This window comes from Oncorhynchus masou, chromosome 22 (genome assembly GCF_036934945.1).
Source record: "Oncorhynchus masou masou isolate Uvic2021 chromosome 22, UVic_Omas_1.1, whole genome shotgun sequence".
In the NCBI taxonomy this organism is placed as follows: domain Eukaryota; kingdom Metazoa; phylum Chordata; class Actinopteri; order Salmoniformes; family Salmonidae; genus Oncorhynchus; species Oncorhynchus masou.
In genome coordinates this window covers 15,237,762-15,265,759 of record NC_088233.1, presented here as the reverse complement: position 1 = coordinate 15,265,759, position 27,998 = coordinate 15,237,762, and the positions used below count along the sequence as shown (strand labels likewise).

At 40.6% G+C, this 27,998-nt stretch overlaps 1 protein-coding gene across 1 annotated transcript; it reads right to left on the bottom strand.

Moving 5' to 3' along the window:
• Nucleotides 1-212: 212 nt before the first annotated feature.
• gpia (glucose-6-phosphate isomerase a) lies at nucleotides 213-27,998 on the bottom strand. The gene is made up of 18 exons (XM_064929382.1): nucleotides 27,800-27,998; nucleotides 26,331-26,421; nucleotides 21,138-21,206; nucleotides 20,407-20,526; nucleotides 19,543-19,626; nucleotides 15,251-15,397; nucleotides 14,883-14,954; nucleotides 14,631-14,675; nucleotides 14,462-14,515; nucleotides 13,427-13,487; nucleotides 13,184-13,227; nucleotides 12,893-13,045; nucleotides 12,198-12,327; nucleotides 11,957-12,033; nucleotides 11,547-11,675; nucleotides 11,305-11,380; nucleotides 792-858; nucleotides 213-699 (listed from the first exon to the last, which is right to left on the bottom strand). Exons 1-18 carry the CDS (start codon nucleotides 27,916-27,918, stop codon nucleotides 576-578), a joined length of 1,662 nt encoding a protein of 553 aa, XP_064785454.1. The 5' UTR covers nucleotides 27,919-27,998; the 3' UTR covers nucleotides 213-575.

The following is a 27,998-nucleotide window of genomic DNA, read 5'->3' as shown; positions in this document are numbered from 1 at the left end:
CTTAAATTCTCTCAAAACATCTAGTCAAGACAAACTTATTAAACCTAAATATTTAAATATCTACTGAAATAACATTTCATATGTAGTTGGTTTGTCATTAAATGATGTAAGCCTTACTTTTAAACAGATAGGACGTTGCTTCAGAAAATCATTCTCATGTGTACGTAGCATATAAAACCTAATTTACTCAAAATTAACAAGACACAACCGTGTAGTGACAAATTACATTTATTTGGTAAGTCAGTGTTGACTAGGTAAGAATGAGGGGGCCTTGTCACCTACAGTAATATCTGCACATTCTAATATTAAGCAAGAGTTTCCCCTCCTCCCAAAAGTGATTGATTCCATTATTCGGTGAGCTGTAATACACATTTAATTATACAGTTAAGTCTTACAATTCACTTAAACACTCAAACAGACTGGTGATCACAATTGTAAAGTGCTCTTTTATGCGGGTCAAGGGGCTATAAGTTGGGGCCAGGACTACAATGCGGAATAGTTCAGGCAATAGAATGGTTCCAATAGGGATCAGCCAGGGGGTAAAGGTCAAAGGTCAGCCATGAAGAAGAGAGGAATTAGGCTGAGTTCTTCTTGAGAAAGTTTATGAGCCCGTTGGTAGAGGAATCATGAGTGTGGACCTCGGAACTGTCCCTCAGCTCCGGCTCAATGGCCTTGGCCAGCTGTTTGCCCAGCTCAACTCTGAGGGTAGGAAGGAGAATATTACAGATATACAATAAAATATAGGAAAACATATATTTAGAATTCAATATATGCTGCTCGCTGACACCTACCCCCACTGGTCGTAGCTGTTGATGTTCCAGATGACTCCTTGCACAAAGATCTTGTGCTCGTACATGGCTGGAAAACAGAAAAGAAAACTTAGTACCGGTAAATGTAAATAGAAAACGTACCATAAAAAAATAAAATATAAAAAAAAATACAAACATCACACCTTCCCAGAGCCACATACTTACACCCCCATCTCCAGCGCCCGCATCACTCTCTGCCACATGGCCTCAAAACGGCCATTTTGTTTTTCTCCACACTTTCAACATTTATATGATAAAGCATTTGACCTTTCTATTTTGTTAAAGACAGAGGACTGGTCGATTTGAGTACATTTTTTTCAAGATGATTGACGAGAAAAGTATTGTCCAACCCATCAGGTATCCCACTGCACCCTCACATGTCATATCTTGAAATATGCAGACAGATAGAATTTGTAGATAATTGGCCCTCTTTCTGGGACTCACCCACAAACAGGACCAAGCCTGGCCTGCTGAGGAGTGACGGACTCCATCCTAGCTGGAGGGGTGCTTTCATCTTATCTACCAACATAGACCAGGGCTCTAAGTCCTCTAGCTCCACAATGAAATAGGGTGCAGGCCAGGCAGCAGGCTGTTAGCCAGCCTGCCAGCTTAGTAGAGTCTGCCACAAGCACAGTCAGTGTAGTCAGCTCAGCTATCCCCATTGAGACAGTGTCTGTGCCTCAACCTAGGTTGGGCAAAACGAAACATGGCGGTGTTCGCCTTAGCAATCTCACTAGGATAAAGACCTCCTCCATTCCTGCTATTATTGAAAGAGATTGTGATATCTCACATCTCAAAATAGGGCTACTTAATGTTAGATCCCTTACTTCAAAGGCAGTTATAGTCAATGAACGAATCACTGATCACAATCTTGATGTGATTGGACTGACAAACATGGCTTAAGCATGATGAATTTACTGTGTTAAATGAGGCCTCACCTCCTGGTTACACTAGCGACCATATCCGCCATGCATCCGGCAAAGGCGGAGGTGTTGCTAACATTTACAATAGCAAAAAAAATAATAATAAAAAAAAGACATTTACCCTTTGAGCTTCTAGTCATGAAATCTATGCAGCCTACTCAATCACTTTTTATAGCTACTGTTTACAGGCCTCCTGGGCCAAAAACAGCATTCCTCATTGAGTTCCCACAATTCCTATCGGACCTTGTAGTCACTGCAGATAATATTCTAATTTCTGGTGACGAATATTCATATGGAAAAGTCCACAGACCCACTCTAAAAGGCTTTCGGAGCCATCGCCTCAGTGGGTTCTGTCCAACATGTCTCTTGACATACTCACTGTCACAGTCATACTCTGGACCTAGTTTTGTCCCATGGAATAAATGTTGTGGATCTTAATGTTTTTCCTCATAATCCTGGACTATCGGACCACCATTTTATTACGTTTGTAATTGCAACAAATAATCTGATCAGACCACAACCAAGGAGCATCAAAAGTTGTGCTATAAATTCACAGACAACACAAAAATTCTTTGATGCCCTTCCAGACACCCTGTGTCTACTCAAGGATGTCAGAGGACACAAATCAGTTAACCACCTAACCGAGGAACTCAATTCAACCTTGCGCAATACCCTACATGCAGTTGCAACATTTCTCAAAAGGAAACTAGCTCCCTGGTATACAGAAAATACCCGAGCTCTGAAGCAAGCTTCCAGAAAATTGGAACGGAAATGGCGCCAACCAAACTGGAAGTCTTCCGACTAGATTGGAAAGACAGTACCGTGCAGTATCGAAGTGCCCTCACTGCTGCTCAATCATCCTATTTTTCCAACTTAGTAATAAATTCATAAACTTCTTTGAGGAAAGGATCATGATTATTAGAAAGCAAATTACAGACTCCTCTTTAAATCTGCGTATTCCTTCAAAGCCCAGTTGTCCTGAGTCTGCACAACTCTGCCAGGACCTAAGATCAAGAAAGACACTCAAGTGTTTTAGTACTATATCGACACAATGATGAAAATAATCATTGCCTCTAAACCTTCAAGCTGCATACTGGACCCTATTCCAACTAAACTACTGAAAGAGCTGCTTCCTGTGCTTGGCCCTCCAATGTTGAACTTAATAAACGGCTCTCTATCCACCGGATGTGTACCAAACTCAAAGTGGCAGTAATAAAGCCTCTTGAAAAAGCCAAACCTTGACCCAGAAAATATAAAAAACTAAATCGGCCTATATCGAATCTTCCATTCCTCTCTAAAAATGTAGAAAAGGCTGTTGCGCAGCAACTCACTGCCTTCCTGAAGACAAACAATGTATACGAAATGCTTCAGTCTGGTTTTAGACCCCATCATAGCACTGAGACTGCACTTGTGAAGGTGGTAAATGACCTTTTAATGGCATCAGACCGAGCCTCTGCATCTGTCCTTGTGCTCCTAGACCTTAGTGCTGCTTTTGATACCGTCGAACACGACATTCTTTTGGAGAGATTGGAAACCCAAATTGGTCTACACAGACAAGGTCTAGCCTGGTTTAGATATTACCTGTCGGAAAGATATCAGTTTGTCTCTGTGAATGGTTTGTCCTCTGACAAATCAACTGTACATTTCGGTGTTCCTCAAGGTTCCGTTTTAGGACCACTATTGTTTTCACTGTATATTTTACCTCTTGTGGATGTCATTCGAAAACATAAATGTTAACTTTCACTGCTATGCGGAAGACACACAGATGTACATTTCAATGAAACATGGTGAAGCCCCAAAATTGCCCTCGCTAGAAGCCTGTATTTCAGACATAAGGAAGTGGATGGCTGCAAACGTTCTACTTTTAAACTCGGACAAAACAGAGATGCTTGTTCTAGGTCCCAAGAAACAAAGAGATCTTCTGTTGAATATGACAATTAATCTTAACGGTTGTACAGTCGTCTCAAAAAAAACTGAAGGACCTCGTTGATACCCTGGACCCTGATCTCTTTTGACGAACATATCAAGACTGTTTCAAGGACAGCTTTTTTCCATCTACGTAACATTGCAAAAATCAGAAACCTTTTGTCCAAAAATGATGCAGAAAAATTAATCTATGCTTGTGTTACTTCTCGGTTAGACTACTGCAATGTTCTACTTTCCGGCTACCCGGATAAAGCACTAAATAAACTTCATTTAGTGCTAAATACAGCTGCTAGAATCCTGACTAGAACCAAAAAATGTGACCGTATTACTCCAGTGCTAGCCTCCCTACACTGGCTTCCTGTTAAGACAAGGGCTGATTTCAAGATTTTACTGCTAACCTACAAAGCATTACATGAGCTTGCTCCTACTCTCTGATTTGGTCCTGCTGTACATACCTACACGTACGCTACGGTCACAAGACGCAGGCCTCCTAATTGTCCCTAGAATCAGGGCTTTCTCCTATAGAGCTCCATTTTTATGGAATGGTCTGCCTACCCATGTGAGAGACGCAGACTCGGTCTCAACCTTTAAGTCTTTACTGAAGACTCATCTCTTCAGTGGGTCATATGATTGAGTGTAGTCTGGCCCAGGAGTGTGAAGGTGAACGGAAAGGCTCTGGAGCAACGAACCGCCCTTGCGGTCTCTGCCTCGCCGGTTCCCCTCTTTCCACTGGGATTCTCTGCCTCTAACCCTATTACAGGGGCTGAGTCACTGGCTTACTGGTGCTCTTTCATGCCGTCCCTAGGAGGGGTGCATCACTTGAGTGGGTTGAGTCACTGATGTGATCTTCCTGTCTGGGTTGGTGCCCCCCCCTTGGGTTGTGCCGTGGCGGAGATCTTTGTGGGCTAAACTTGGCCGTGTCTCAGGATGGTAAGTTGGTGGTTGAAGATATCCCTCTAGTGGTGTGGGGGCTGTGCTTTTGAAAAGTGGGTGGGGTTATATTCTTCCTGTTTGGCCCTCTCCGGGGGTATCATCAGATGGGGCCACAGTGTCTCCTGACCCCTCCTGCCTCAGCCTCTGGTATTTATGCTGCAGTAGTTTGTCGGGGAGCTAGGGTCAGTTTGTTATATCTGGAGTACTTCTCCTGTCTTATCCGGTGTGAATTTAAGTATGCTCTCTAATTCGCTCTCTCTCTCTGAGGTCCTGAGCCCTAGGACCATGCCTCAGGACTACCTGGCATGATGACTCCTTGCTGTCCCCAGTCCACCTGGCTGTGCTGCTGCTCCAGTTTCAACTGTTCTGCCTACGGCTATGGAATCCTGACCTGTTCACCGGACGTGCTACCTGTCCCAGACATGCGGTTTTCAACTCTCTAGAGACAGCAGGAGCGGTAGAGATACTGAATGATCTGCTATGAAAAGCCAACTGACATTTACTCCTGGAGGTGCTGACATGTTGCACACTCAACAACCACTGATTATTATTATTTGACCCTGCTGGTCATCTATGAACATTTGAACATCTTGGCCATGTTCTCCAAGATGTTCAAATGTTCATAGATGACCAGCAGGGTCAAATAATAATAATTAAATAATAATAGTGTTCTGTTATAATCTCCACCCGGCACAGCCAGAAGAGGACTGGCCACCCCTCATAGCCTGGTTCCTCTAGGTTTCTTCCTAGGTTTTGGCCTTTCTAGGGAGTTTTTCCTAGCCACCGTGCTTCTACACCTGCATTGCTTGCTGTTTGGGGTTTTAGGCTGGGTTTCTGTACATCAGCTGATGTTCGAAGGGCTATATAAATACATTTGATGGATTAAAAGTACATTTACATTATAATACTTCTGTATTACTTTCTAACTCCACCCATAACTTTGACTTCATAGCATTCTCAAAAAGGCATGGATTATTGAGTCATTGTTAGTTTTACACTTAAGACATGACTGCCGTTGTACTGTAGAATTTCTGAATTTTGTCTCTTGTATAATCAATTTTATACATTACTTTATACTGGACTAAGCATACATTTTCACAAACTGTAATTTCATTAGTTACAGTGCCTTCAGAAAGTATTCACATCCCTTCACTTTTTCCAAATGTAGTTGTGTTACAGCCTGAATTTTAAATGGATTAATTTCATTGAGATGTTGTGCCACTGGTCTCTACACAATACCCCATAATGTCAACGCGGAATTGTTTTAAGAAATTTTTACACATTAATAAAATATGAAAAGATTAAATGTCTTGAGTCAATAAGCATTCCACCACTTTGTTATAGCAAGCCTAAATAAATTCAGGAGTAAAAATTTGCTTAACAAGTTACATGTGCAATAATAGGTGTTTAACATGATTTTTGAATGACTCTGTATCTGTGGGATACAGAGATGAGGTAAATGTAAGGTCCTTCAGTCGAGCAGTGAATTTCAAAACACAGATTCAACCAAAGACCAGGGAGGTTTTCCAATGCCTCTCAAAGAAGGGCACGTATCGGTAAATGGGTGTAAAAAAATACATTTAAAAAAAGCAGACATTGAATATCCCTTTGAGCATGGTAAAGTTATTAATTACACTTTGGATGGTGTATCAATACACCCAATCACTACAAAAAAAAATACAGGTGTCCTTCCTAACTCAGTTGCCAGAGAGGAAGGAAACCGCTCAGGGATTTCACCATAATGCCAAATGGTCACTAAAACAGTTACATAGTTTAATGGTTGTGATAGAGAAAAACTGAGAAAGGATTAACAACATTGTAGTTACTCCACAATACTAACCTAAATGAGAGTGAAAAGGAAGCCTGTACAGAATACAAATATTCCAAAACATGTATCCTGTTTCGAATATGGCACAAAAGTAAAACTGCAAAAAATATGGCTAAGAAATTAACTTTATGTCCTGAATACATGCGGGAGGTGTTTCTGTATATATTCAGAGACTTATCCATGTCATGCTTAGAGAAGATCTTGTGTCAAGTGTTATTGAAGTGTTGTGGATGCAGGTTCACTTGGCACATCTAAAGCCTTTTCTTTTGGGGTGTTGCTATTGGCCACCAAGTGCTAACAGTCAGTATTTAACTAATGTGTGTGAAATGCTTGATCGTGTATGTGATGTAAATAGAGGGGTCTACTTCCTTTGGAACCTGAATCTAGACTGGTTTTCATCAAGCTGTCAACGCAAGAGGAAGCTTCTTACTGTAACCAGTGCCTGTAATCTGGTTCAGGTTATTAATCAACCTACCAGGGTGTTTACAAACACTACAGGAACAAGCATCCACATGTATCAATCACATTTTTACTAATACTGTAGAACTTTGTTCTAAAGCTGTATCTGTACCCATTGGATGCAGTGATCACAATATAGTGGCTATATCCAGGAAAGTCAAAGTTCCAACAGCTGGGCCTAAAAGTGTAAAAGAGATCATACAAAATATTTTGCTTTGAATCATGTGGATGATGTTAAACATATTTGTTGGTCTGATGTGACTAATGAGGCGCATCAAGACGCTGCACTTGATGAATTTATGAACATTTCTTCTTCCAAATTATTGATAAAGATGCACATGTTAAGAAAATGACTGTTAGAACTGTTAAGGCTCCATAGATCGAGGAAGAATTTAAATAATGTATGGTTGAAAGAGATGGGGCAATAAGAGTGGCTATTAAGTCTGGCTGCACATCTGATTGGCTGACTTACTGCAAATTGAGAAATGAGACTAAACTCAACAAAAAGAAGAAACTGTATTATGAACAAGATCAATGATAAAGAATGATGGAAAAAAATGTGAGTACTTTAAAGGAAATTATGGGCAGAATCAGATGGATTATTCATCACAAAACCATTAGATGTTGCCAATTAAATAATCATTAAGTTAATTGGCAATGTGGGCAAACTTTGGCAGGAAATGCCAACAATGAACAGTGAGCAATTCTATTCATGCATAAAACAAAAACAAATAAAGAACATTTTGTTAAGTTAGTGTGGGAGAGGTGGGAAAATTATCATTGATCAATAATGACAAACCTCTTGGCATTGAAAACTTAGTTGGAAAGCTACTGAGGATGGTAGCTGACTATAGCCACTCCTATCTGTCAAATTTGATATCTGAGCCGAGAGGAAAGTCTTTGTCCTCAGGCCTGGAGGGAAGCCAAAGTAATTCCGCTACCCAAGAGTGGTAAAGCGGCCTTTACTGGTTTTAACAGCAGACCTATAAGCTTGCGGTCAGGTCTTAGCAAACTGTTGGAAAAAATTGTGTTTGACCAAATACAATGCTATTTCTCTGTAAACAAATTAACAACAAACTTTCAGCATGCTTATAAAGAAGGGGACTTAACATGCACTGCACTGACACAAATGACTGATGATTAGTTTAAATAAATTGATAATAAGATGATTGTGGGAGCTGTACTGTTAGATTTCAGTGCAGCCTTTGATATTATTGGCCATAACCTGTAGTTGAAAAAAAAACGTAGAGTTTTTCAACCTCAGCTCTGAATCCACGATATGCCAATCTAATAGAACTCAAAAGGGTTTTCTTTAAATGGAATCTTCTCTAAATGTCAAATATGTAAAGTGTGGTGTACCGCAGGGCAGCTCTCTAGGCCCTCTACTCTTTTCTATTTTTACCAAAGGTATTTAATAAAGACAGAAATACTCCTCATCAGCTGTCTGGGTGGCTGATCTCAGACGATCCCGCAGGAGAAACCGCCGGATGTGGAGGTCCTGGGCTGGTGTGGTCTGCGGATATAAGGCCAGTTGGACATACTGCCAAATTCTCTAAAACGACCTTGGAGGCATCATGGTAGAGAAATTAATATTCAATTCTCTGGCTACAGCTCTGGTTTACATTCCTGTGGTCAGCATGTTTATTGCTCGCTCCCTCAAAACCTGAGACATCTGTGGTAGTGTGACATTGTGACAAAATTGAACATTTTAGTGTGGCCTTTTATTGTCCCCAAAACAAGGTGGATCTGTGTAATGATCATGCTGTTTAATCAGCTTCTTGATATTCCACACCTGTCAGGTGGATGGATTATCTTGGCAAAAGAGAAATACTCACTAACAGGGATGTAAACAAATTAGTGGCCAAAATTTGAGAGAAATAAGCTTTTTGTGCGCATGTAACATTTCTGGGATCTTTTATTTCAGCTCATGAAATATGGGACCAACACTTTACGTGTGGTGTTTATATTTTTGTTCAGTGTATACAGTGCATTAGGAAAATATTCAGATCCCTTGACTTTTTCCACATTTTATTACTTTCTAAAATGGATTCTGCCCCCCCCCCCCCTAGTCAATCTACACACAATACCCCATAATGACAAAGCAGAAACAGGTTGCAAATGTATTAAATATCATAGTATGAATACATAATTATGATATAATTAAAAAAAATAGAGCGTGTGAGATGAGCAGACATTTAACAGAAAACACAAAAAATAAAGCAAAGTACCTTTTGAACTTTAAGGCCGAAAAAGGCATAGCGCTTCAATGTACCAAAAGTCTGGATTATGTCATTGGACATACAATGGAGGAAGACTGCCAATTAAATACTGTGGTCAGTTTGTAATACCTTGTAAATGAAAGTATAGTGGCTGGGGGTCTACTTGGTGAGAGTGGGTCCACCGAGAGACTGAAGTGGGATGAGTAGAGGCCCCACACACAGAAGTGTCTGATGTCCTCCCAGTCAACCCGTCCCAATTGCATAAGCCCCTCTCCACTCTCACTAATAATCACCATTGAATTTGAACTATAAATGACAAACACAGAATAATAATGACTTGACATCCTCTCCTAATCTGTCCAGAATGTTTAATCATTTTATAGCAGGTTTGCAAGTCACCAAAATACATTGTAGTATAGTTAAATCCTTCCTGTTTCACAAGCCAACCTGTCTCCACCTCACCCTCCCAGTTCACTCCCATTTACCCCACCCAAGCTTGTTCCAACCTACCACCCAAGCCAATCACCACCTCCCATCCTTGCCCTCCCTTATCCACCCAGGTAAAGTTTATCCCAACCTCCCATTGTTTCCCACCCATTCTTCTTCTCAGACACATTTACACCCATCAATATATCGACTTACTCATCCATTCACATGCAACACATACCCTATGCATTCACATACCCATTCTCTCCAGCCCTCCTACACACTCCCATTCACATGCAGACACATACACACCCCTTCACGCCCACTCTTTTGTATTGTCTTTCCAGTGTCCATGTAGCTCATTGGTATCAGCTATGTCTATTGTTACTTCCTAAAGAAGTACAGTTTGGGAAAATAGAGTTTAGATTGTATTAGGGGGAGGGTGGCAGGTAGCCTAGTGGTCAGGGCATTGGGCCAGTAACCGAAAAAGTTGGTAGATCGAATCCTTGAGCTGACAAGGTAAAAATCTGTCGTTCTACCCCTGAACAAGACAGTTAACCCACTGTTCCTGGCCGTCATTGTAAATTAGAATTTGTTCTTAACTGACTTGCCTAGTTAAATAAAATACAAATATTGTCTCAAGTTACAATAAGCTGGTCTTGGGCATAGCTGCATGTAGACTAGTGTAGCCCAGCTTAGTTCTCTCAGGGAATTGGGCTCTTTCAACTGGAATGGTTTCTTGCAGCCTATTTCGGGCTTCATCGGCACTTGTGAATTCCATCTTTTGTGTTCCTTTCTATACCCACAGCACTGCCGGGAAGCGGAGTTGAGACTCAATTCCTTTTAACTCCACTGACTGTCTGATTGGAATGAATTGCTTGCGTTTTTTTCTCAGCTTAGCAGACAGGTCCTGGACGAATTGAATGGACTGGGCCATGGAGTTTAATCTCCTTTCCCCTTGTACCTTCAGAATGTTGACTTGTCTGATGGTAATCCTCAAGCTGTGGAACTATGTGATGTCATTTAGTGTTCTTCCGTTTCACGCCGAGCCGATGGAATCATTCCAGATCCTTCTGTGATATATCCATGCCAAGTTCCTCTGATATCAGTTTTACCACGTAGCTGGAAAAGTCTATTTTTTTCCTTATCTTCTGGTAAGGACAATATTCTCATGTTGTTTCGTCTCATTCTGTTTTCTTGCTGTTCGCAAACTTGTTTCCGGAAGGCTAATTTCATTGTCTTCTTCATTCATGCGCACACCTTGTATGTCTACAACTATAGAATCTACTTTATTTTCCAGCGAATCTACTTTAACAACTGATTGTAACAGTTTGTTTGTTTTGGTGTGCATTGAGAGCATTTTAACAAATGTTTTCCTAGACAACATTTAGCTGTTCATTACTCTCATTTGCATCTCCAAGTTGTTCCTTGTCTTTTCCTCTGAGGGAAGCCATGGCTTGTTTGGGTTGTGTTGCCTAGTCGCTTTACCAACTGATTGGTTCTCTGTTGTACATAACTGACCGCTCACTCTCCCCCAGTTGCTTGGGGATATGTTGATCTATTGATTTTAAATAATTAATTTAAAAACTGTTGACTGGCTTCTACATATAACCATAGTTTTGGTGGTACAAAATGGAGCAACTCACTCCTCATGTGTCCTATCGGTACGCACATGTGCACCTCTTCCTTAACGATTCTATAAATTAATATTATAAAATACTAAGGTTTCATTCTGGGCAGGGATTGGCTGTTGACATGACAACAGCTACTACAGTACTTACCAACCAGTGCTCCCAGCATGAAGGGTGACAGCTTCTTGAAAACAATGGAGTTGCTGGGCTTATTCCCCTGGAAGACCTTTCATTGAGGGTAAAATACAGTGTTTAACAATAATTGACCAAACATGCTGTACATTAAAGCATAATCCAGAAACACCACAACACTACTTTTGATAAGAGCCTCATGGCCCACAGGGCTCTGGTCAAAAGTAATGCAACTGTGTCTGATGAGTAAATCCACTCACTTTGTGTGGCAGCAGTTGCTCCAGCTCTGCTCCTCCCAGGCCAGTGGCCTCCAGCTCTTTCCTGGCTTCGTCTGAAGTCTTCCCCTTCATCAGGGCCTCCGTCTGGGCCAGGAAGTTGGCCATCAGGATCTATGGAGATCCAGAGGTATAGTCAAATACATCCATATTAATGAACTGTTTTAAATCAAACTCTGTATGTACATTTGACATAATTCTGGGTTTGACTGAGAAAGAATACTAGTCCGAAAAAATGAAATTTATTCAGACTTGAATTAATTAAGTCAGAGTTGACAGTTTCGATGGTTGAACGATTGAATAGGTTATGTGGCAGAGTGACGGTGTAAGCGTAGAGGATGTTGGATTAGCCATTAGGGTACTAATACATTTAGGGAGCCATGAGGGTGCACTACCTTGTGGTGGAGGCTGTCCCTGATGGGGTGCTGTGTCTGGGCAGGAATGAGAAAGTCAGCAGGAATCATACGTGTGCCTGGAAGGGTCAACACACAAAAGGTTACATGGAGAGGTCACGTTTTATTTTAATCTCATTTCAGCAGTTATTAGGGAATTATATAATAGCAACTGGTTCATATACTGTAACAGTCTATATTATGAACAAGGGTCTGGGGGACAGGACAGGTGTGTGGCAGTTACCTTGGTGGATGAGCTGGTAGAAGGCATGCTGTCCGTTGGTTCCGGGTTCGCCCCAGACGATTGGTCCGGTGTGGTAGTTGACACGAGCTCCATCTTTAGTGATATACTTCCCGTTGGACTCCATGTCGCCCTGTGGATGAAAGACAGTTAAAGTTGTTGGTTAGACTGAAATGTTTGCTTCTTAAATAAAAAAGGTGAAACGTTGAAAGGAAGCAGTCTAAGGTCATCTATGATTATGAATCCCTTCTTATATTCTAGTGCACCTGCAAGTCACCCTTAATAGAAAGTGTTTTCCTTCCCTTTGAAGATCTGACAGACTAGATAGGTGTAAGCAAAAGCTTCAGCAAGTTCTCACCACATTACTTACTATCACCTATCCAATTAAATTCAAACTGTCTACTCAACACGATCCTGTCCCTGGTTTCTCTTGTCTAGCCCAAACAGATGCCCCGTCCATACAGCCCTAGCATATGGCCATTCCTGGCTCCTGCCTGCTTGTATTACTCAGAACTAGGTTGAAATACGAAATCATTTCAGCTGCGGTTGTTCGGACTTGTCTGTTGAATGGAACCAATATAACATTTCCAAAGTGCAAACCCCACCCACCTGCTTCAACATGCTTGGCGTGCCAAATGCTCAAAGTACTTTAAAGATTTCAAATAGTAGTTGAACCCATGTACGGCCGCCTGCCTGACCTGCTGGAAGTATGCAGCGAAGCGGTGCATGTACTGGTCGTAGGGCAGCATGGCATGGGTCTCGGCCTGGAAGAAGTTGATATACCAGACACCCAGCACGGCAAGCAGTACGGGGACGTTCTGCTCAATGGGAGTGCTGCGGAAATGGTTGTCCTAGGAAGGACAACCCATTCATTGTTAACAACATATTACCAATTCTAAATTTATTTAGTTTGGGATTATTTTCAATTGCCCCCGAAGGGATAAATAGTTGGGTTGAATTGACACTATGTGAGGGAGACATGTGCATACCATCCAGTGAGCACCAGCCAGAAGCTGCTCAAAGTTCTCAAACCCTGCATGGTGACAAAAGAGGTAGAAAAAAAAGTGTGTTAGGATCAATTCTTAAAGTCAAATTACTAGTAGTAGTTATGCTGCTTTGGAGGAATTACATTTCAATTCACGTACTAACTTCTTGCATTTTACAAAAAGCGCAAATCTGCGAATTATCACTACATCCCTAGAGTTCTAATATTGATAGACACACATACATACCTATGTGCAGTGCAATGGACAGCCCAATAGCCGACCACAAGGAGTAACGCCCTCCAACCCACTGAGAGAAAGACAACATGACATCAGTCACAAAATCAACCACTACAGAGCGAAAAGGTTCATTTTTCTTACTCAAAACCTTGAAAAGTTATACAAAAACAGACAATGGCCATCACCTCGACAGTGTACTAGTCAAACTATACTGCAATTATACACAGAATCGATGCACCCTTTCTTTAAAAAGACACCAATTCGTCAACATCGCTCATTTCCAACAGATGAGGTTAAAACCAGACCATGGGGGACAGAAGAACGCCAGATTGGCGCACATACAACAAATCTGTGGGTATTCGTCATGATTGATGTATTGTAACAGGCCCACAATGTGGTGACTAAAATCCGATTAGAATATATTTGACTATTTTTGCTACATAACATTGAGAAGTATTGAGTATTGAACATTGAGAAGTAGTCCCTAGATTAAAAAGTGACTGCTAAATGCTAACTCCGGTTCATATAAACTGGTAGCATAGAGAAATCAGTGGTGGTAGTCAGTCATTTTGAACTGTAATGCAGTTGATTGGTTTTTATACAAGCATTATACTCTGATTTTTACCTCAACATAGTGTGAAATACACATAAACAATACCCTAAATGTAGGCCAACTTTGCTGGAGAGCAATATTTTGGATCTTTCCCCCACTGCATCTTTCCCCAATGTGTTTCAATGGCATTTCCATTGTTTTGATTGAGTTCAAATGAACTCTTTACCGCATGAGTCTATGGTTTAGAATGTAACGTGTCGATACCATATCCACAAATTCATACACTTAACAGTTGCATTCCAAATTATTTTGAAATAAATACTACACCCAAAATGTGGTCAAAATATCTCCCAGCAGAAAAATAATGCAGAAATGCTTTTTATACAAACCATGTCAATTGGCAAAATAGAGCCTTACTTTAGTTCAGATTCATTCAATTATTAAATAGGGGGTCAGCGGCTAACTCAGTGTGCATAGAAGTGTATACTTACATCCCAGAATTCAAACATGTTGTTTGTGTCAATACCAAACGCCTGCACTTTGGGCTGGAAGAGAAGGGAGACAGCAAAAAGAATAACAGTCAAATTACTTGTGCATTATATCGGTCGGCAGGCAGGTAACAATGTAAGGTGGAAAGTGTCATTCAAAATGGCCACTTACTGCATTGGTGGACAGCGCCACAAAGTGCTTGGCAACAGTAGATTGCTGTGAAGAAGAAAATAGAGTTAGTCGATCCAAATGTGATATGACACTCCAGCTGCGCTTTAGACAGTTCTAAACTGACCTGTGGCGCTAAAATTGTATTGTCCGCAGAGAAACTATTAAAATCATTGGCTGAATTTAAACTGAACTTATAACGGCATTGGTTACAGAGAAAGGTGTCTTGTGATTGGCTGTCAGGAGTCTACTCACGTCATTGGCTGTCTGGAGGAACCAGTCCCTGGCAGACTCAGCGTTGGTGATGGTCTCCTGGGTGGTGAAGGTCTGAAAAAGTACAACAGTGTGACATGAGTCCCGGTGGAAGTAGTACACAGCGTGTGACACTGAAGGAGCATCATTAGCTGCCACCTTTTCCAGCTTCAAACCATAAATTTCTATTCAAACATGAATCACACATTACCAGAACACAACAATGTACACACAGACTATTAACCCCCATAGCACTGAATGAGACATTGATTTATAGCATTGAATTATTTAAGCATCTAGAGCCCTATGGCTTTAGGATGTGTGTAACCATGGCAACAGGAGGTGGTGTGTGTGTTGAGTCAGTCTGTTACCTTGGAAGCGATGATGAAGAGGGTGGTTTCAGCGTTGAGCTGGGCCAGAGTCTTGGCCATGTGTGTACCGTCAATGTTGGACACGAACCACACGTTGGGGCCACCCTTAGAGTAGGGCTTCAGGGCCTCAGTCACCATGAGAGGACCCTGAGAGGAGGATGCACAACATTACGGTGTTACCATTTCAACTTCCCTCTATCCTGTGTGCAATTAAAATGTAACTGCGTTTTGTATCCATTAGGACTTCAGAGCCTGTCAACATGAGAGCCCTTAGAGAGGATACACAATATTATGAGATATGACAGCATGACAAAATTATTTGAATCAAATCCCAGTAACTACAAGTACCAAGCCAACAGCTCAAGCATACTCTTTGTTCTGTTGCCTACTGTGCCACCTACAGCATACTGTAGCTTTGCAGCAACACCCCAGCAGTGTATTCTCTGCTTATACCAGAGCTTAGCGGCACAGTAAGAATTCCTTTATAGCTCACTACTGTAATACCAAAGCAGGGCAGAAAACAGCTGTATTTTGTAGTTTGAAAACAACAACTTTCCAAATATTCACTGTAGTAGAAGAAAGTTTAGAGTTTAAACTAAAAGTCAACTATTTTCTTTGATTTTCAAATACAGGTCTCAGAAAACCCGATCATATTTCAAAGGATTTTGAATACCTCTCAGAAAACCAAATCATATTTTAAGGTATTTTAATATACGCAAGTTATTTGAAACCTAAAAAAATATTTGATGGCATCTACATATTTGATGAAGTACCAACTATAACAGTTAGTTGAATCAGTCTAAATATATGATCATAAGCACATAGTTTGGAGGGCTCTTAGATGTTCATCTTTATAGAACCTATAATTAAATACATGAGGGACATGGAATCACCTCAACATTAGAGTAGACCACTTTTGCAGCTTCAAAATGACTAACACACACGAGTGAGACAAGGTAATACAGTAACACTTGACATCAAGTTCCTATACATGTGTAGTAACTCTTCACAATAGCAACAGTTACTACACTATTACACTGTTATTACACTGTTATTACATGGGGAAGGGTAGCCTAGTGGTTAAGAGTGTTGGACTAGTAACCGAAAGGTTGCAAGTTCGAATCCCCGAGCTGACAAGGTACAAATCTGTCGTTCTGCCCCTGGATAGGCAGTTAACCCACTGTTCCTAGGCCGTCATTGAAAATAAGAATTTGTTCTTAACTGACTTGCCTAGTAAAATAAAAGTCAAATAAGACAACTCCACTAAATCCTGTGCAATTACCAAAGTATTATGCAACTACTAAATACAACAGCAGTAACCAGCAAAAAATTAAATAAAATGCAAAAAAAATATAAAAAAGCACTGAAGGGGGATAGAAGGAATGTTGCTCCAAAAGTAATTACAGTTTTATTATTACAGAGGCAGAAGAACAGTTTAATGTTAAGTGTTACTGAAAACGCTAACAGTAGAAACATGGCTATGAAGTGTCAAAAGGAAACACAATATCCCCAAACCACCGTGTTGAATCAACTACAACCAAGGTAGGTGGAAAATCATGCTAGTTTGTATTCGGAGTAAACTATCCCTTGAAATATGGTATAGTGTGTGTTCAAAACAAGAACACTTACCCTCAGATGGACAAAGAGGTTCAAAATTGTGGCTTTCAAACTTTTCAGTGGCATGTTGAAAGTGCCATACAGTAGTTGAGCGTCAACGTATTTATACTTACAGTACCTATAGAAAGTCGACACCTCCTTGGATTTCTTCACATTTTATTGTGTTACAAAGTGGGGTTAAAATTGATTTGTCATTGATCTACACAATAATCCCCCCCCCCCCCTCTCAGTCAATACAGGTTAGAAACCACATTGGCAGCGATTACAGCTGGGAGTCTTCTTGGGTAAGTCTCATAACAGCTTTGCACACTTGTACTGTGCAATATTTGCCCATTATTATTTTTTTAATTCTTCAAGCTCTGTCAAGCTGGTTGTTGATCATTGCTAGACTGCCATTTTCATGACTTGCCATAGATGTTTATGTACAATGCAAGTGTGCAAAGCACTTAGAGATTTACCCAGACAGACTCATATCAAATTTTATTGGTCACATACACAAGTTTAGCAGATGTTATTGCAGGTGTTTTGAAATGTTTGTGTTTCTAGCTCCAACAGTGCAGTAAAATCTAACAATTCACAACAATACACATAAACCTAAAAGTTAAAGAATGAAATGAAGGAATATATAAATATTAGGATGAGCTGTAATCGCTACCAGAGGTGATTCTAACATGTAACATGTACTGGCTGTAAACTGTCTATAAGCACTATATCTATACATAATATCATTGATTAATTGGTTTGATTTGATTATGTACCCCTGGGGCAATGACAGTCAGGAGACTGAACATTTACAAAATGTTCAGATAGAAATGTATTGTGTAGATCAAATATGACTCATTTTTTATTTGTATTTAACCATGCAAGCCAGTTAAGAACAAATCAAATTCTTATTTACAATGGCAGCCTGTCCCAGCCAAACCCTAATCTGGACAACGCTGGGCCAATTGTGCGCCACCCTATGGGACTCCCAATCACGGCCGGTTGTGATACAGCCTGGAATCAAACCAGGGTCTGTAGTGACACCTCTAGCACTGAGATGCAATGCCTTAGACCACTGCGTCACTCATTCTGGAATAGTATACGAGATTGTGTGTGCTCTATTCATTCTATTTACAGTACATCTTCAACATGCAGTTCCAGATATAGCCCTGTCATAGTTGAAGGCAGCCAATCCAATATTTTCAGAAAAGTAGTAATTTCCTATGATCTGTACTCAAATATTTAGTAGTAGTTGCTCAGATAAGTAGTTGCTTTCTCATATCTGTACTCAAATAGTAAAAAAATAAATATAAATATATATATATGTATACATCTTCTTTACTATGTTATTGACTTGTTAATTGTTTACTCCATGTGTAACTCTGTTGTCTGTTCACACTGCTATGCTTTATATTGGCCAGGTCGCAGTTGTAAATGAGAACTTGTTCTCAACTAGCCTACCTGTTAAATAAAGGTGAAATAAAATATATTAAAATAAAATTCTGTATTCAAATAGTTAAAAAAAAATATATATATATTTTCGTTGGATAGGTTTTAAAATCGTAACTATTTGTTCCCGCCAGACAAATACTTACTTTCCACAAAGCTTAGTTAAAACTATAGTTACCCCAGGTCTGTACCAAAGCCATATACTGTATGGCTCTGTGAGACTATTGAATAGCTCAGAGGATCTGACTCAAATAATGAACCATTACAGTTTAATATTCAGCATGACTCAGTCAAGCATCCAATACAGCTCACACTACAATAGGACACGTCTACATCTTCATTTGAATTGTTTTAAATAAGTGGGAACAAGATAAGAAAATAAGAAGAGAAAGAAGAAAATAAACATTGTATGGACTTCCCGGTATTCTTGTCTCCGATTTGGTCCTGCCGCACATACCTAAACGTACGGTCACAAGACGCAGGCCTCCTTATTACTCAGAGAATTTCTAAGCAAACAGCTATAGGCAGGGATTTCTCCTATAGAGCTGTTTTTTTAATTGAATGATCTGCCGATCCATGTGAGAGAAGAAAACACGGTCGCAGGGTCAAATCACTGAGCCAACTAGATGAAAAAAATCTGCCGACGTGCCCTTAAGCAAAGACACGTAACCCTAATTGCGCTTCTAAGTCGCACTGTATAAGAGCATCTGCTAAACTTTTTTTAAGAGGGGTCCTATGAAAGTGAATGGCAAGAAACTGGAGTAACAAACCATCCTTGCGGTCTATGCCTGGCCGGCTCCTACTCGTCACTGGGATTCTCTGCCTCGGATCCTATTGCAGGGGCTGAATCACTGTCTTGCTCGCTCGCTCTCTCCCATGCCGTCCCTAGGGCGCATTTACTCCTAAGGTGTTGAAATGTAGACCCTGCTGGTCATCTATGAACATTTGAATGTCTTGAAGAACAATTTGGTCTAAATGGCCATGTACTCTTATAATCTTCACACGGCACAGACAGAAGAGGAATGGCTACCCCTCTGAGCCTAGTTCCTCTAGGCTTTTTCCTAGGTTCCTGACTTTCTAGGGAGTTTTTCCCAGCCACTGTGCTTCTACATCTGCATTGCTTGCTCTTTGGGGTTTAGGCTGAGTATCTGTATAAGCACGTTGTGACAACTGCAGATGTAAAAGGGCTTTAGAAATTACAATGGATTGAAAATAGTTGTTTGACAAGTAAGTCACACACTCACCAGGTCAGACCCACCGATCCCAATGTTCACAACATCAGTGATGGCCTTTCCACTGAAGCCCTTCCACTCGCCACTACGCACTTTCTGTAACACACAAAAAAATAAAATAAGAGGCACATGTCAGATGCGTGCGTACATCTCAATTTAAAAACAATGAGAGATAATCTACCTCCTTTCAAATACTCTTATTTCCAACGGCCATTAGCTGACACCGTCAACTACAATACAGTTAATTAACTATATGAATTAATTTATTCACAAATCTTACATTTTTTTTGTAGTGACTGTTGCATTTTAATCCATTCAGATTTAGTTTAAGACCACCCAATAAAAACAATATACTGGCAATTTCCCAGACACTGTTGTCCTGGAAACTTCCCCATAGATGCATAGAGATGGAACAAATCAAACTTTAAATGTTACATGCGCCGAATACAACAAGTGTAGACCTTACTTACAAGCCCTTAACCAACTGTGCAGTTCAAGAAGAGATATTAAAATATTCACCAAATAAACTAAAGTAAAATATATATATATATATTTTTACTGTAGTTTATTTCATGAATTTTTGTTGTATTCGGTGCATGTAACATAAAGTTACAGGTTATATACAGTGGGTACCGGTACCGAGTCAATGTGCGGGGGTACAGGTTAGTTGAGGTAATTTGTACATGTAGGTAGGAGTGAAGTGACTATGCATAGATAATAAACATCAAGTAGCAGCAGTGTGCAAACAAGTGGGGGGAGGGGGGGGGGGTTAATTGTTCAGCAGTCTTATGGCTTGGGGGTAGAAGCTGTTATCTCTATGTAAAGATGCCCATGGTATAAATGCTGGGGTAACAGTTGAAACTGGACTCCACTCACATGACAGAAGACCTTCATCTTGTCCAGGACCCTGTTGACCTCGGGCATGACATCCTGGCCATCTACGTTAATGGGAGTGTTGGAGCGGTTACGCAGGGCAATGTGGAGGACGGCACGGCCCTACACACACACAGACATGCAGAAACACACACAGTTAGGGGAGGGGGAAGAAACTTGATTATAACATCCTTATTAATCATGACTAAGATGTTTATTACTTAAAGGGACAGTGCAACATTTTTTGGCCCAAGCCTCTAAGAAATATAGAATATAATCATCTCAATACAATACAAATAGTGATATCAAAATCTGAATACCATTCTTCGCATGTGCAAACATATCGAATGTGTATATATACCTATGTGTATATAACCTGCAGTCTCATTGAGGAAGTGATTGAACAATGGCATTGCGTCATGAGTGGCGTTTGGAGAGTGGGTGGGAACCACGATTTCCCTGAATGACTTTGCAATAGTGACCACAAAGTGTGCAACAACTGCCCACTCTTTAGAAAATAGTTATTGTGAGAGTGTCCTACTTTGTCAAATTTCAGAGTAGCCTCCTCATCTCGTTGGTTGCATAGTGTTATTACAATGATTATATTTGTAAGGTTACCGCAGTATAATCAGAATTTCTCAACTTTAATTTTCTATATCTGCCAGTGTTAAAAAGTTAAAATGTTCAGGCAAAGTACCACAATAGAGAGAAAAGAACTCAGGTAGTCCTGGTACCTCAGTGAAGTTAATCTTCTCTCCAGAGAACATCTTGTCTCTGGCTTCCTCCACTCCCCTGGACTTGGCCTGCACAAGAAAGATTAAACTTAATGAGAGTTAATTGTTGCAATCATTGAATAGCAACATTGTTGCTACCATCTGCAATCACTCAATGCCCACAAACAGGTTATTACAACATGCGTAGCATTTGCGACAGCATATACCGGTAGGACTAGAAATGTCTTGATTTTTAGCAATCCTTCTTCCTTAAACATAAGGAGGAAGTGTTGGTCTGAATTTAATGTCCGTTTCACCACATTTCCAGGGTACTAGTCTAGCATGATACTCTGGATGAATGAATAGAAGTGGGTGGGCTGGCCAAACTCCAATTACAAGGACATTTTCCATCTCTGTCAAATGTGTTTGTCAACGGTGTACTCTCAGGGGTTCTATTGTTGGGGAATGGACCGGAATTGCTGATGTGACTATAATATGAAGAGACAATTTTAAGTATTAAATGCTACTAGATGCATTGCATTCTCAACATTTCTCACAGCCATCTGGTAGCTAGCACAACAATAATCAGTTGACATGCAGAGGTAGGACTATAAATAGACTTTCACTAAGAGCGAAGAGGCTTAAGGTTGATGAGGGTTGACAGCTGGAGCCATGCCGGCTGTGTGCATGTATGATACATTCACATCAGTGATGTGCAGTCAGGATGGGTAGTGCTTAACCTGTGATAATAGAATAAAAAAGCTGTTATGAAAAGTCAAATAAAAAATAGAATTATTTAAAAAAGTATATATATATATATATATTTTATATAAGGCTTTAAAAAAATAAATATTCGATTGTGGAGGTTTTTATGCTACAACCGCATTAAAAAACAAGAAAGGGGCCAGGGTATTAATTCCTTTCCAGCCATTCAAGTCGTTCTCACTTCATCTGACCTCGGCCCAAATTCCTCACTCCTCCCCAACTCACAGCTGTCCTACCTTATCTGTTGACTCCTCTCCATAGGAGACCTGAGATCAAGCCAGCAGCATACCACCCTGCATCCCACTGCTGGCTTGCTTCTGAAGCTAAGCAGGGTTGGTCCCTGGGTGGAGACCAGATGCTGCTGGAAGTGGTGTTGGAGGACCAGTAAGAGGCACCCTTTCCTCAGGTCTAAATAAATAAATAAATAAAATAAATATATATTTAGACCTGAAGAAAGGGTGCCTCTTACTGGTCCTCCAACACCACTTCCAGCAGCATCTGGTCTCCACCCAGGGACCAACCCTGCTTAGCTTCAGAAGCAAGCCAGCAGTGGGATGCAGGGTGGTATGCTGCTGGGTCAGATTGGGTATTTAGCCAGGACACCAGGGTTAACACCCCTACTCTTACAATAAGTGCCATGGGATCTTTAGTGACCACAGAGAGTCAGGGCACCTGTTTAACATCCCATCTGAAAGACAGCTCCTTGCACAGGTCAATGTCCCCAATCACTACCCTGGGGCTTTGGGATGTATGTAATGTATGCATGCAAGGAGCTGTCTTTCAGATGGGATGTTAAACAGGTGCCCTGACTCTCTGTGGTCACTAAAGATCCCATGGCACTTATTGTAAGAGTAGGGGTGTTAACCCTGGTGTCCTGGCTAAATACCCAATCTGACCCTCATAGTCACCTAAATCATCCCCAGCTTACAATTGGCTTGTTCATCCCCTCTCCCCTGTAACCATTCCCTAGGTTGTTACTGTAAATGAGAATGTGTTCTCAGTCAACTTACCTGGGTTAAATCAATAGCATGTCCTTTCTCACTCAGTAGATTTCCATGCCCTCATTTCTAATATGGTAACATGAATAAGGATGTTTAGAAGTTATTACCCAACACTAATCAGAAGAAATGAGTCTTCCATGAAAGCAATTCAGTTTGTCCTTCTCTAAGGCTTTATTTGTGTTGAGGAAATTAGCCCCTCTTAAAGGTCTGGATTTATAAGACCATTCCTGGCAAACAAGTAAACCAATAAAGTACCAAACACACTGTTTAAAAAAAGGTACATTTTATTAAATCACACTACATATAGAGATGTTTTCTAATATTTTTTGTGAAAAACATACAACTGCCAAATAATTGTATCATTATATTAGGGTTGTCACAACATTTTAGCCACGAGCCCATTTCTCCAAACGTTCAGGCCTGGAGGATAAGTCTCAATATGAGAATTGCATATTTCAAGACTTGGCATACGAGGGTGCAGTAAGATACCCGAAGGGTTGGACGATAATTTTCTCGTCCATCAACTGGAAATCAACCCGTCCCTTGTCGCTAAGACGATGGAAAGGTCAAATGCTTTTTATCAAATTTTGTAAGTGCGTGGGCGACGGCGAGAAACCAACTTGTGCAGTTTGAAGCCATGTGGCGGATTAGTGATGATGGCACTGGAGATGGGGGTGGGTCTGGACTGGTGAGATGGGGGTGGGTCTGGACTGGTGCGATGTAGTTGAAATAGAGAATTGCACCATTATGATACTCCTCTCAGAGAGCTGCACATACTTCAGTCTGAGACCACCATCTTTAAAGTTATTTGTGGTGACATCAAAATGAAGAGTTTTGTACAAAACAAAGTAAAATCACCAATCAGAGTATCAAAGCCAATGACACATTTTCAAAATGGCGCATTACCTGTGTGTGTCGGTTTCTGGGACCAATCAGAACGGTTGGAAAGAGTTTGCGTTCTAGAAACCGTCAGGGAGGTACTCAGATCCAGACTCAATGTGGAGAAGAACCTAACATCTGTGGGCTTGGAGTAGCGTTTGACCGGCGCAAGGAGTTTGGTTAGCCAGGCAACAAAAGCTATTGGTTTTCTAACCAAAGTTGCAAAGAAAAATGTTGTTAAACATTTAATGAACACAAGCAACCAGCTAAATGGATAAAAGAGTGTGGTGGTAGTAGCAGGAACAGCAGCATCTAGTGGGCAAAACATTATACTTTGACACAAATTTAGAGTAAATAATGGAAGCGACTTCAAGGGCTAATTTCTCTAAACACTGGTTGTTGGGATGACGGGTTCGGGGTCCGCGGGTGGCTTTTGATCATTTTATTAGATTTCTCATGTCTTACTCAATATTAGGAAGAATTATGGTCCAAATCAAATGTCAGGTACTATATTTATTGAGGATTATATGAACCCTAAAAATAAAATAAAAATGGCCCATTTAGCTTAATTTCTCAGAAATCAAATTATAATTTCAACAAAATAATGTTTCAGGAATGCCAATCTTATGTTTCTAACAGAAACGATTTCAGAACAATCTGAGATGGTGGGTGTCATGACTTTCTGAATGAATGACCCATGCAGAATAAAATAATGGACATGGGACTCTGCTGTGACTTCTACAGCGCTGTCACAGAGGTTCACCAGACAAATGTACAAGTAAAGACAGGCCTAAATGCATTTTCCTTATCAAATTTGCAGGTTGGGCTAATGTTGATTAATGAGAAAAGACATTACTGAATGCATTTGATTCATCAAGCTAGAATTTCACTTTGATGAGACACTAACGTTTTAACTTTTTCAGTAATTTCTATTGTTGATATGGAAATTGTGTGTAAAAGAATTTCACATAATATTGTGTGATTGCGCACGCAGCGCATTGGAAGAATTGCAAATCCATTGTGAAATTCTATGCAGTTTGCGTTGCGAATTATCCAAAGGAAAGCTGTCCATATTAGTTATATTAGTCATATTAGTTGTTGGGTGGAGGACTTGGACTTAATCTTGGTTTTTAATATACTTAAGTATCAAAAGTAAATGTAATAGCTAAAATATACTTAAGTATCAAAAGTAGATGTAAAAGTATAAATAATTTCAGATTCCTTATAAAAAAGAAAAGTAGACAGCACCATTTTCTTGTCTTTAAAATGTACAGAAAGCTAGGGGCACACTCCAACACTAAGACATTACTTACAAAAGCTGTATTTGAGTTTAGTGTGTCCGCCAGACCATAGGCAGTAGGGATGACCACATGTTCTCTTGATAAGTGCGTTAATTTCACAATTTTCCTTTCCTGCTAAGGGATCATTCAAAATGTAGCGATTAAGACAGTCGTGAAGAGGGCACGACAAAACCTATTCCCTCAGGACACTGAAAAGATTTGTCATGGGTCCTCAGACCCTCAAAAGGTTCTACAGCTGCATCACTGCCTGGAATTGGCAACGGCTAGCCCACCGACCGCAAGGCACTGCAGAGGGAAGTGTGAACGGCCCAGTGCATCACTGCCTGGTATGGCAACGGCTAGCCCACCGACCGCAAGGCACTGCAGAGGGAAGTGTGAACGGCCCAGTGCATCACTGCCTGGTATGGCAACGGCTAGCCCACCGACCGCAAGGCACTGCAGAGGGAAGTGCGAAGGGCCCAGTGCATCACTGGGGCCAAGCTTCCTGCCATCCAGGACCTCAATACCAAGCAGTGTCAGAGGAAGGCCCTAAAAAGACTCCAGCAACCCTAGTCATAGACTGTTGTCTCTGCTACCGCACAAGCGGTACCGGAGCGCCAAGTCTTGGTCCAAGAGGCTTCTTAACAGCTTCTACCCCCAAGCCATAAGACTCCCGAACATCTAATCAAATGGCTACCCAGACTATTTGCATTGCCCACCTCTTTTACACAGCTGCTACTCTGTTGTCATCATCTACGCATAGTCACTTTAATAACTCTGCCTTCATGTACATATTACCCCTACTAACCAGTGCCCCCCGGACATCGACTCTGTACCAGTATTCCCCTGTATATAGTCTCGCTATAGTTATTTTACTGCTGCTCTTTAATGACTTATTACTTTTATTCTTATCTATATTTTTTAACTGCATTGTTGGTTTAGGGGCTCGTAAGTAAGCATTTCACTGTAAGGTCTACACCCGTTGTATTCGGCGCATGTGACTAATACAATTTGATTTGAGAACTTTGGGTTGTCAGAGAAAATGTATGGAGTAAACAACACATTTTCTTTAGGAATGTAGTGAAGTAAATGTGGTCAAAAATATAAAATAGTAGAGTAAGGTACAGATAGTCAAAAAGAACAACTTAAGTAGTACTTTAAAGTATTTTTATATCACTGTGTATAGGTCCATGACGTAGGTTGGTCATTCCCATTGAGTCAAAACTGAGAGCAAACATCTATTAGATGTTTGCTATAGTTATGAGAAGACATAACATTGATATGTTTACCATGGCCAGCAGCATCCTCATGACTTCCTCATTGACAAGATTCTTGGAGTAATCAAGCAGGATGTCTCCATCGTCTGTCTCAAGGGTTGTGCTACCAAGGAAAGAGATAACAGAAAACAAATGTAATAATCTAGAATGATCAAGTAGGGTTTCTAACAAATTCCCTGTCATTTCTATCTTCCTGTGTCAATTACATAATTTATTCTGAATTGTAACAAGATTACGTGTTACTGACTATGTGTTGCAGTGCTACAGTGTGGCTTGGAGAGACAAGGTACACAATTGTATTACGCCAAGCCACAAGACCACTGAACAATTAATCAAGTGGACACTGGACTATTTACATTGACCCCACTCATTTGTTTTGTACGCTGCTACTCGCAGTTTATCATCATCTATGCATAGTCACTTCACCCCTACCTACATGTGCACATTCCCTCAACTCACCTGTACCCCCGCACACTGACTTGGTACCGGTACCAACTGTATATAGCCTCATTGTTGTGCAACTTTATTTTAAATATAATAAAAACATTTTTCTTTTTACATTGGTTTATTTGATAAATAGTTTCTTAACTCTTCTTGAACTGCACAGTTGGTTAAGGGCTTGCAAGTAAGCATTTCACGGTAAGGTCTACACTTGTGGTATTCGACGCATGCAACAAATAAAGTTGGATTTGATTACGGAAGATGGTGCAGGTTTTATTGTAGGGGCGTAGCTAGCTATCCTTGTTGCTTAACGGCTGGCGTACGTGCGACTTCAGACCCCTCCGTTAGAACGTCGTGACAGCAATCTTGATGGTTACATTGTTACAGTAAATTTGTCAGTGGTACCTAAAAGATGTCTATACTGGGTTTATGTCCCTCGTTAGTTAGACTTAAAACGCCTACTGGTAGGCTATGTATGTGCAAAACTGCACGTAGACAGCCAACGTCAGCTGCTGAATGAAAGGAAGCGAGCATACAGCTTTAGCTAGTTAGGGCTAACATTACCTAGCAAGCTAACCCAGTTAAATGGGGCCCTACATAAAACGAATATAATTGACAGCTCGCTAATAATATAGCTAGTTATAATGTAACTGGGTGTAGTAGAGCGAAATGGAACATGAAGAATTCACAACGCAGACACGAAGCTGTTTTACGACTGGAAAAACAATCGATCACAAACGATGACCTTGTACTGTGTACTCACACAAGTCTGAAGCGCTTGCTATTAGCCAGATAACTACATAGCTAAAAAACAAATGACTATTCTTGCTTCCCTGCTTACATTGTAAAGCTTAGTTATGGATTCATTATGGATTCACATTTGATTGGTACCAAGGTGTACAAAAAAACGCAACCCTCTATTGATGTAGTTAGCTCTGTATTCAATTGTTTGACCTATACCGTTACTGATGCAAGATACCGTGCCAAATGTCTGTATAGTATCGGCTATTGGTCATAATAACAATCGAAAGCTTACTTACCTAAATTTGCTGAATCTATCCTTGTCAGCCTCAAACATGTCCCTCATGTTGAGGTTCCCAGCTTTGGATTTGTACCATTGTTCAAGTTTCTGGAAATGTGGATCACTTGAAAGCCCCATGGTGGCGGTTGAATTGATAATGATCGCGTTAAAACCCCACTTCCGTGCGTGTAAGATGAAAGGGCAATTCAGTGTGAGAG

What these genes read in the sequence shown, in the direction of transcription:
- gpia (XM_064929382.1), bottom strand. Translation starts at nt 27,918, where the DNA reads ATGGGGCTTTCAAGTGATCCACATTTCCAGAAACTTGAACAATGGTAC. An exon ending in TGAGGATGCTGCTGGCCATG is followed by an intron (nt 21,207 to 26,330) that starts GTAAACATATCA and finishes TTTCTTGTGCAG; the next exon opens with GCCAAGTCCAGGGGAGTGGA. An exon ending in GGGACAGCCTCCACCACAAG is followed by an intron (nt 11,676 to 11,956) that starts GTAGTGCACCCT and finishes GGATCTCCATAG; the next exon opens with ATCCTGATGGCCAACTTCCT.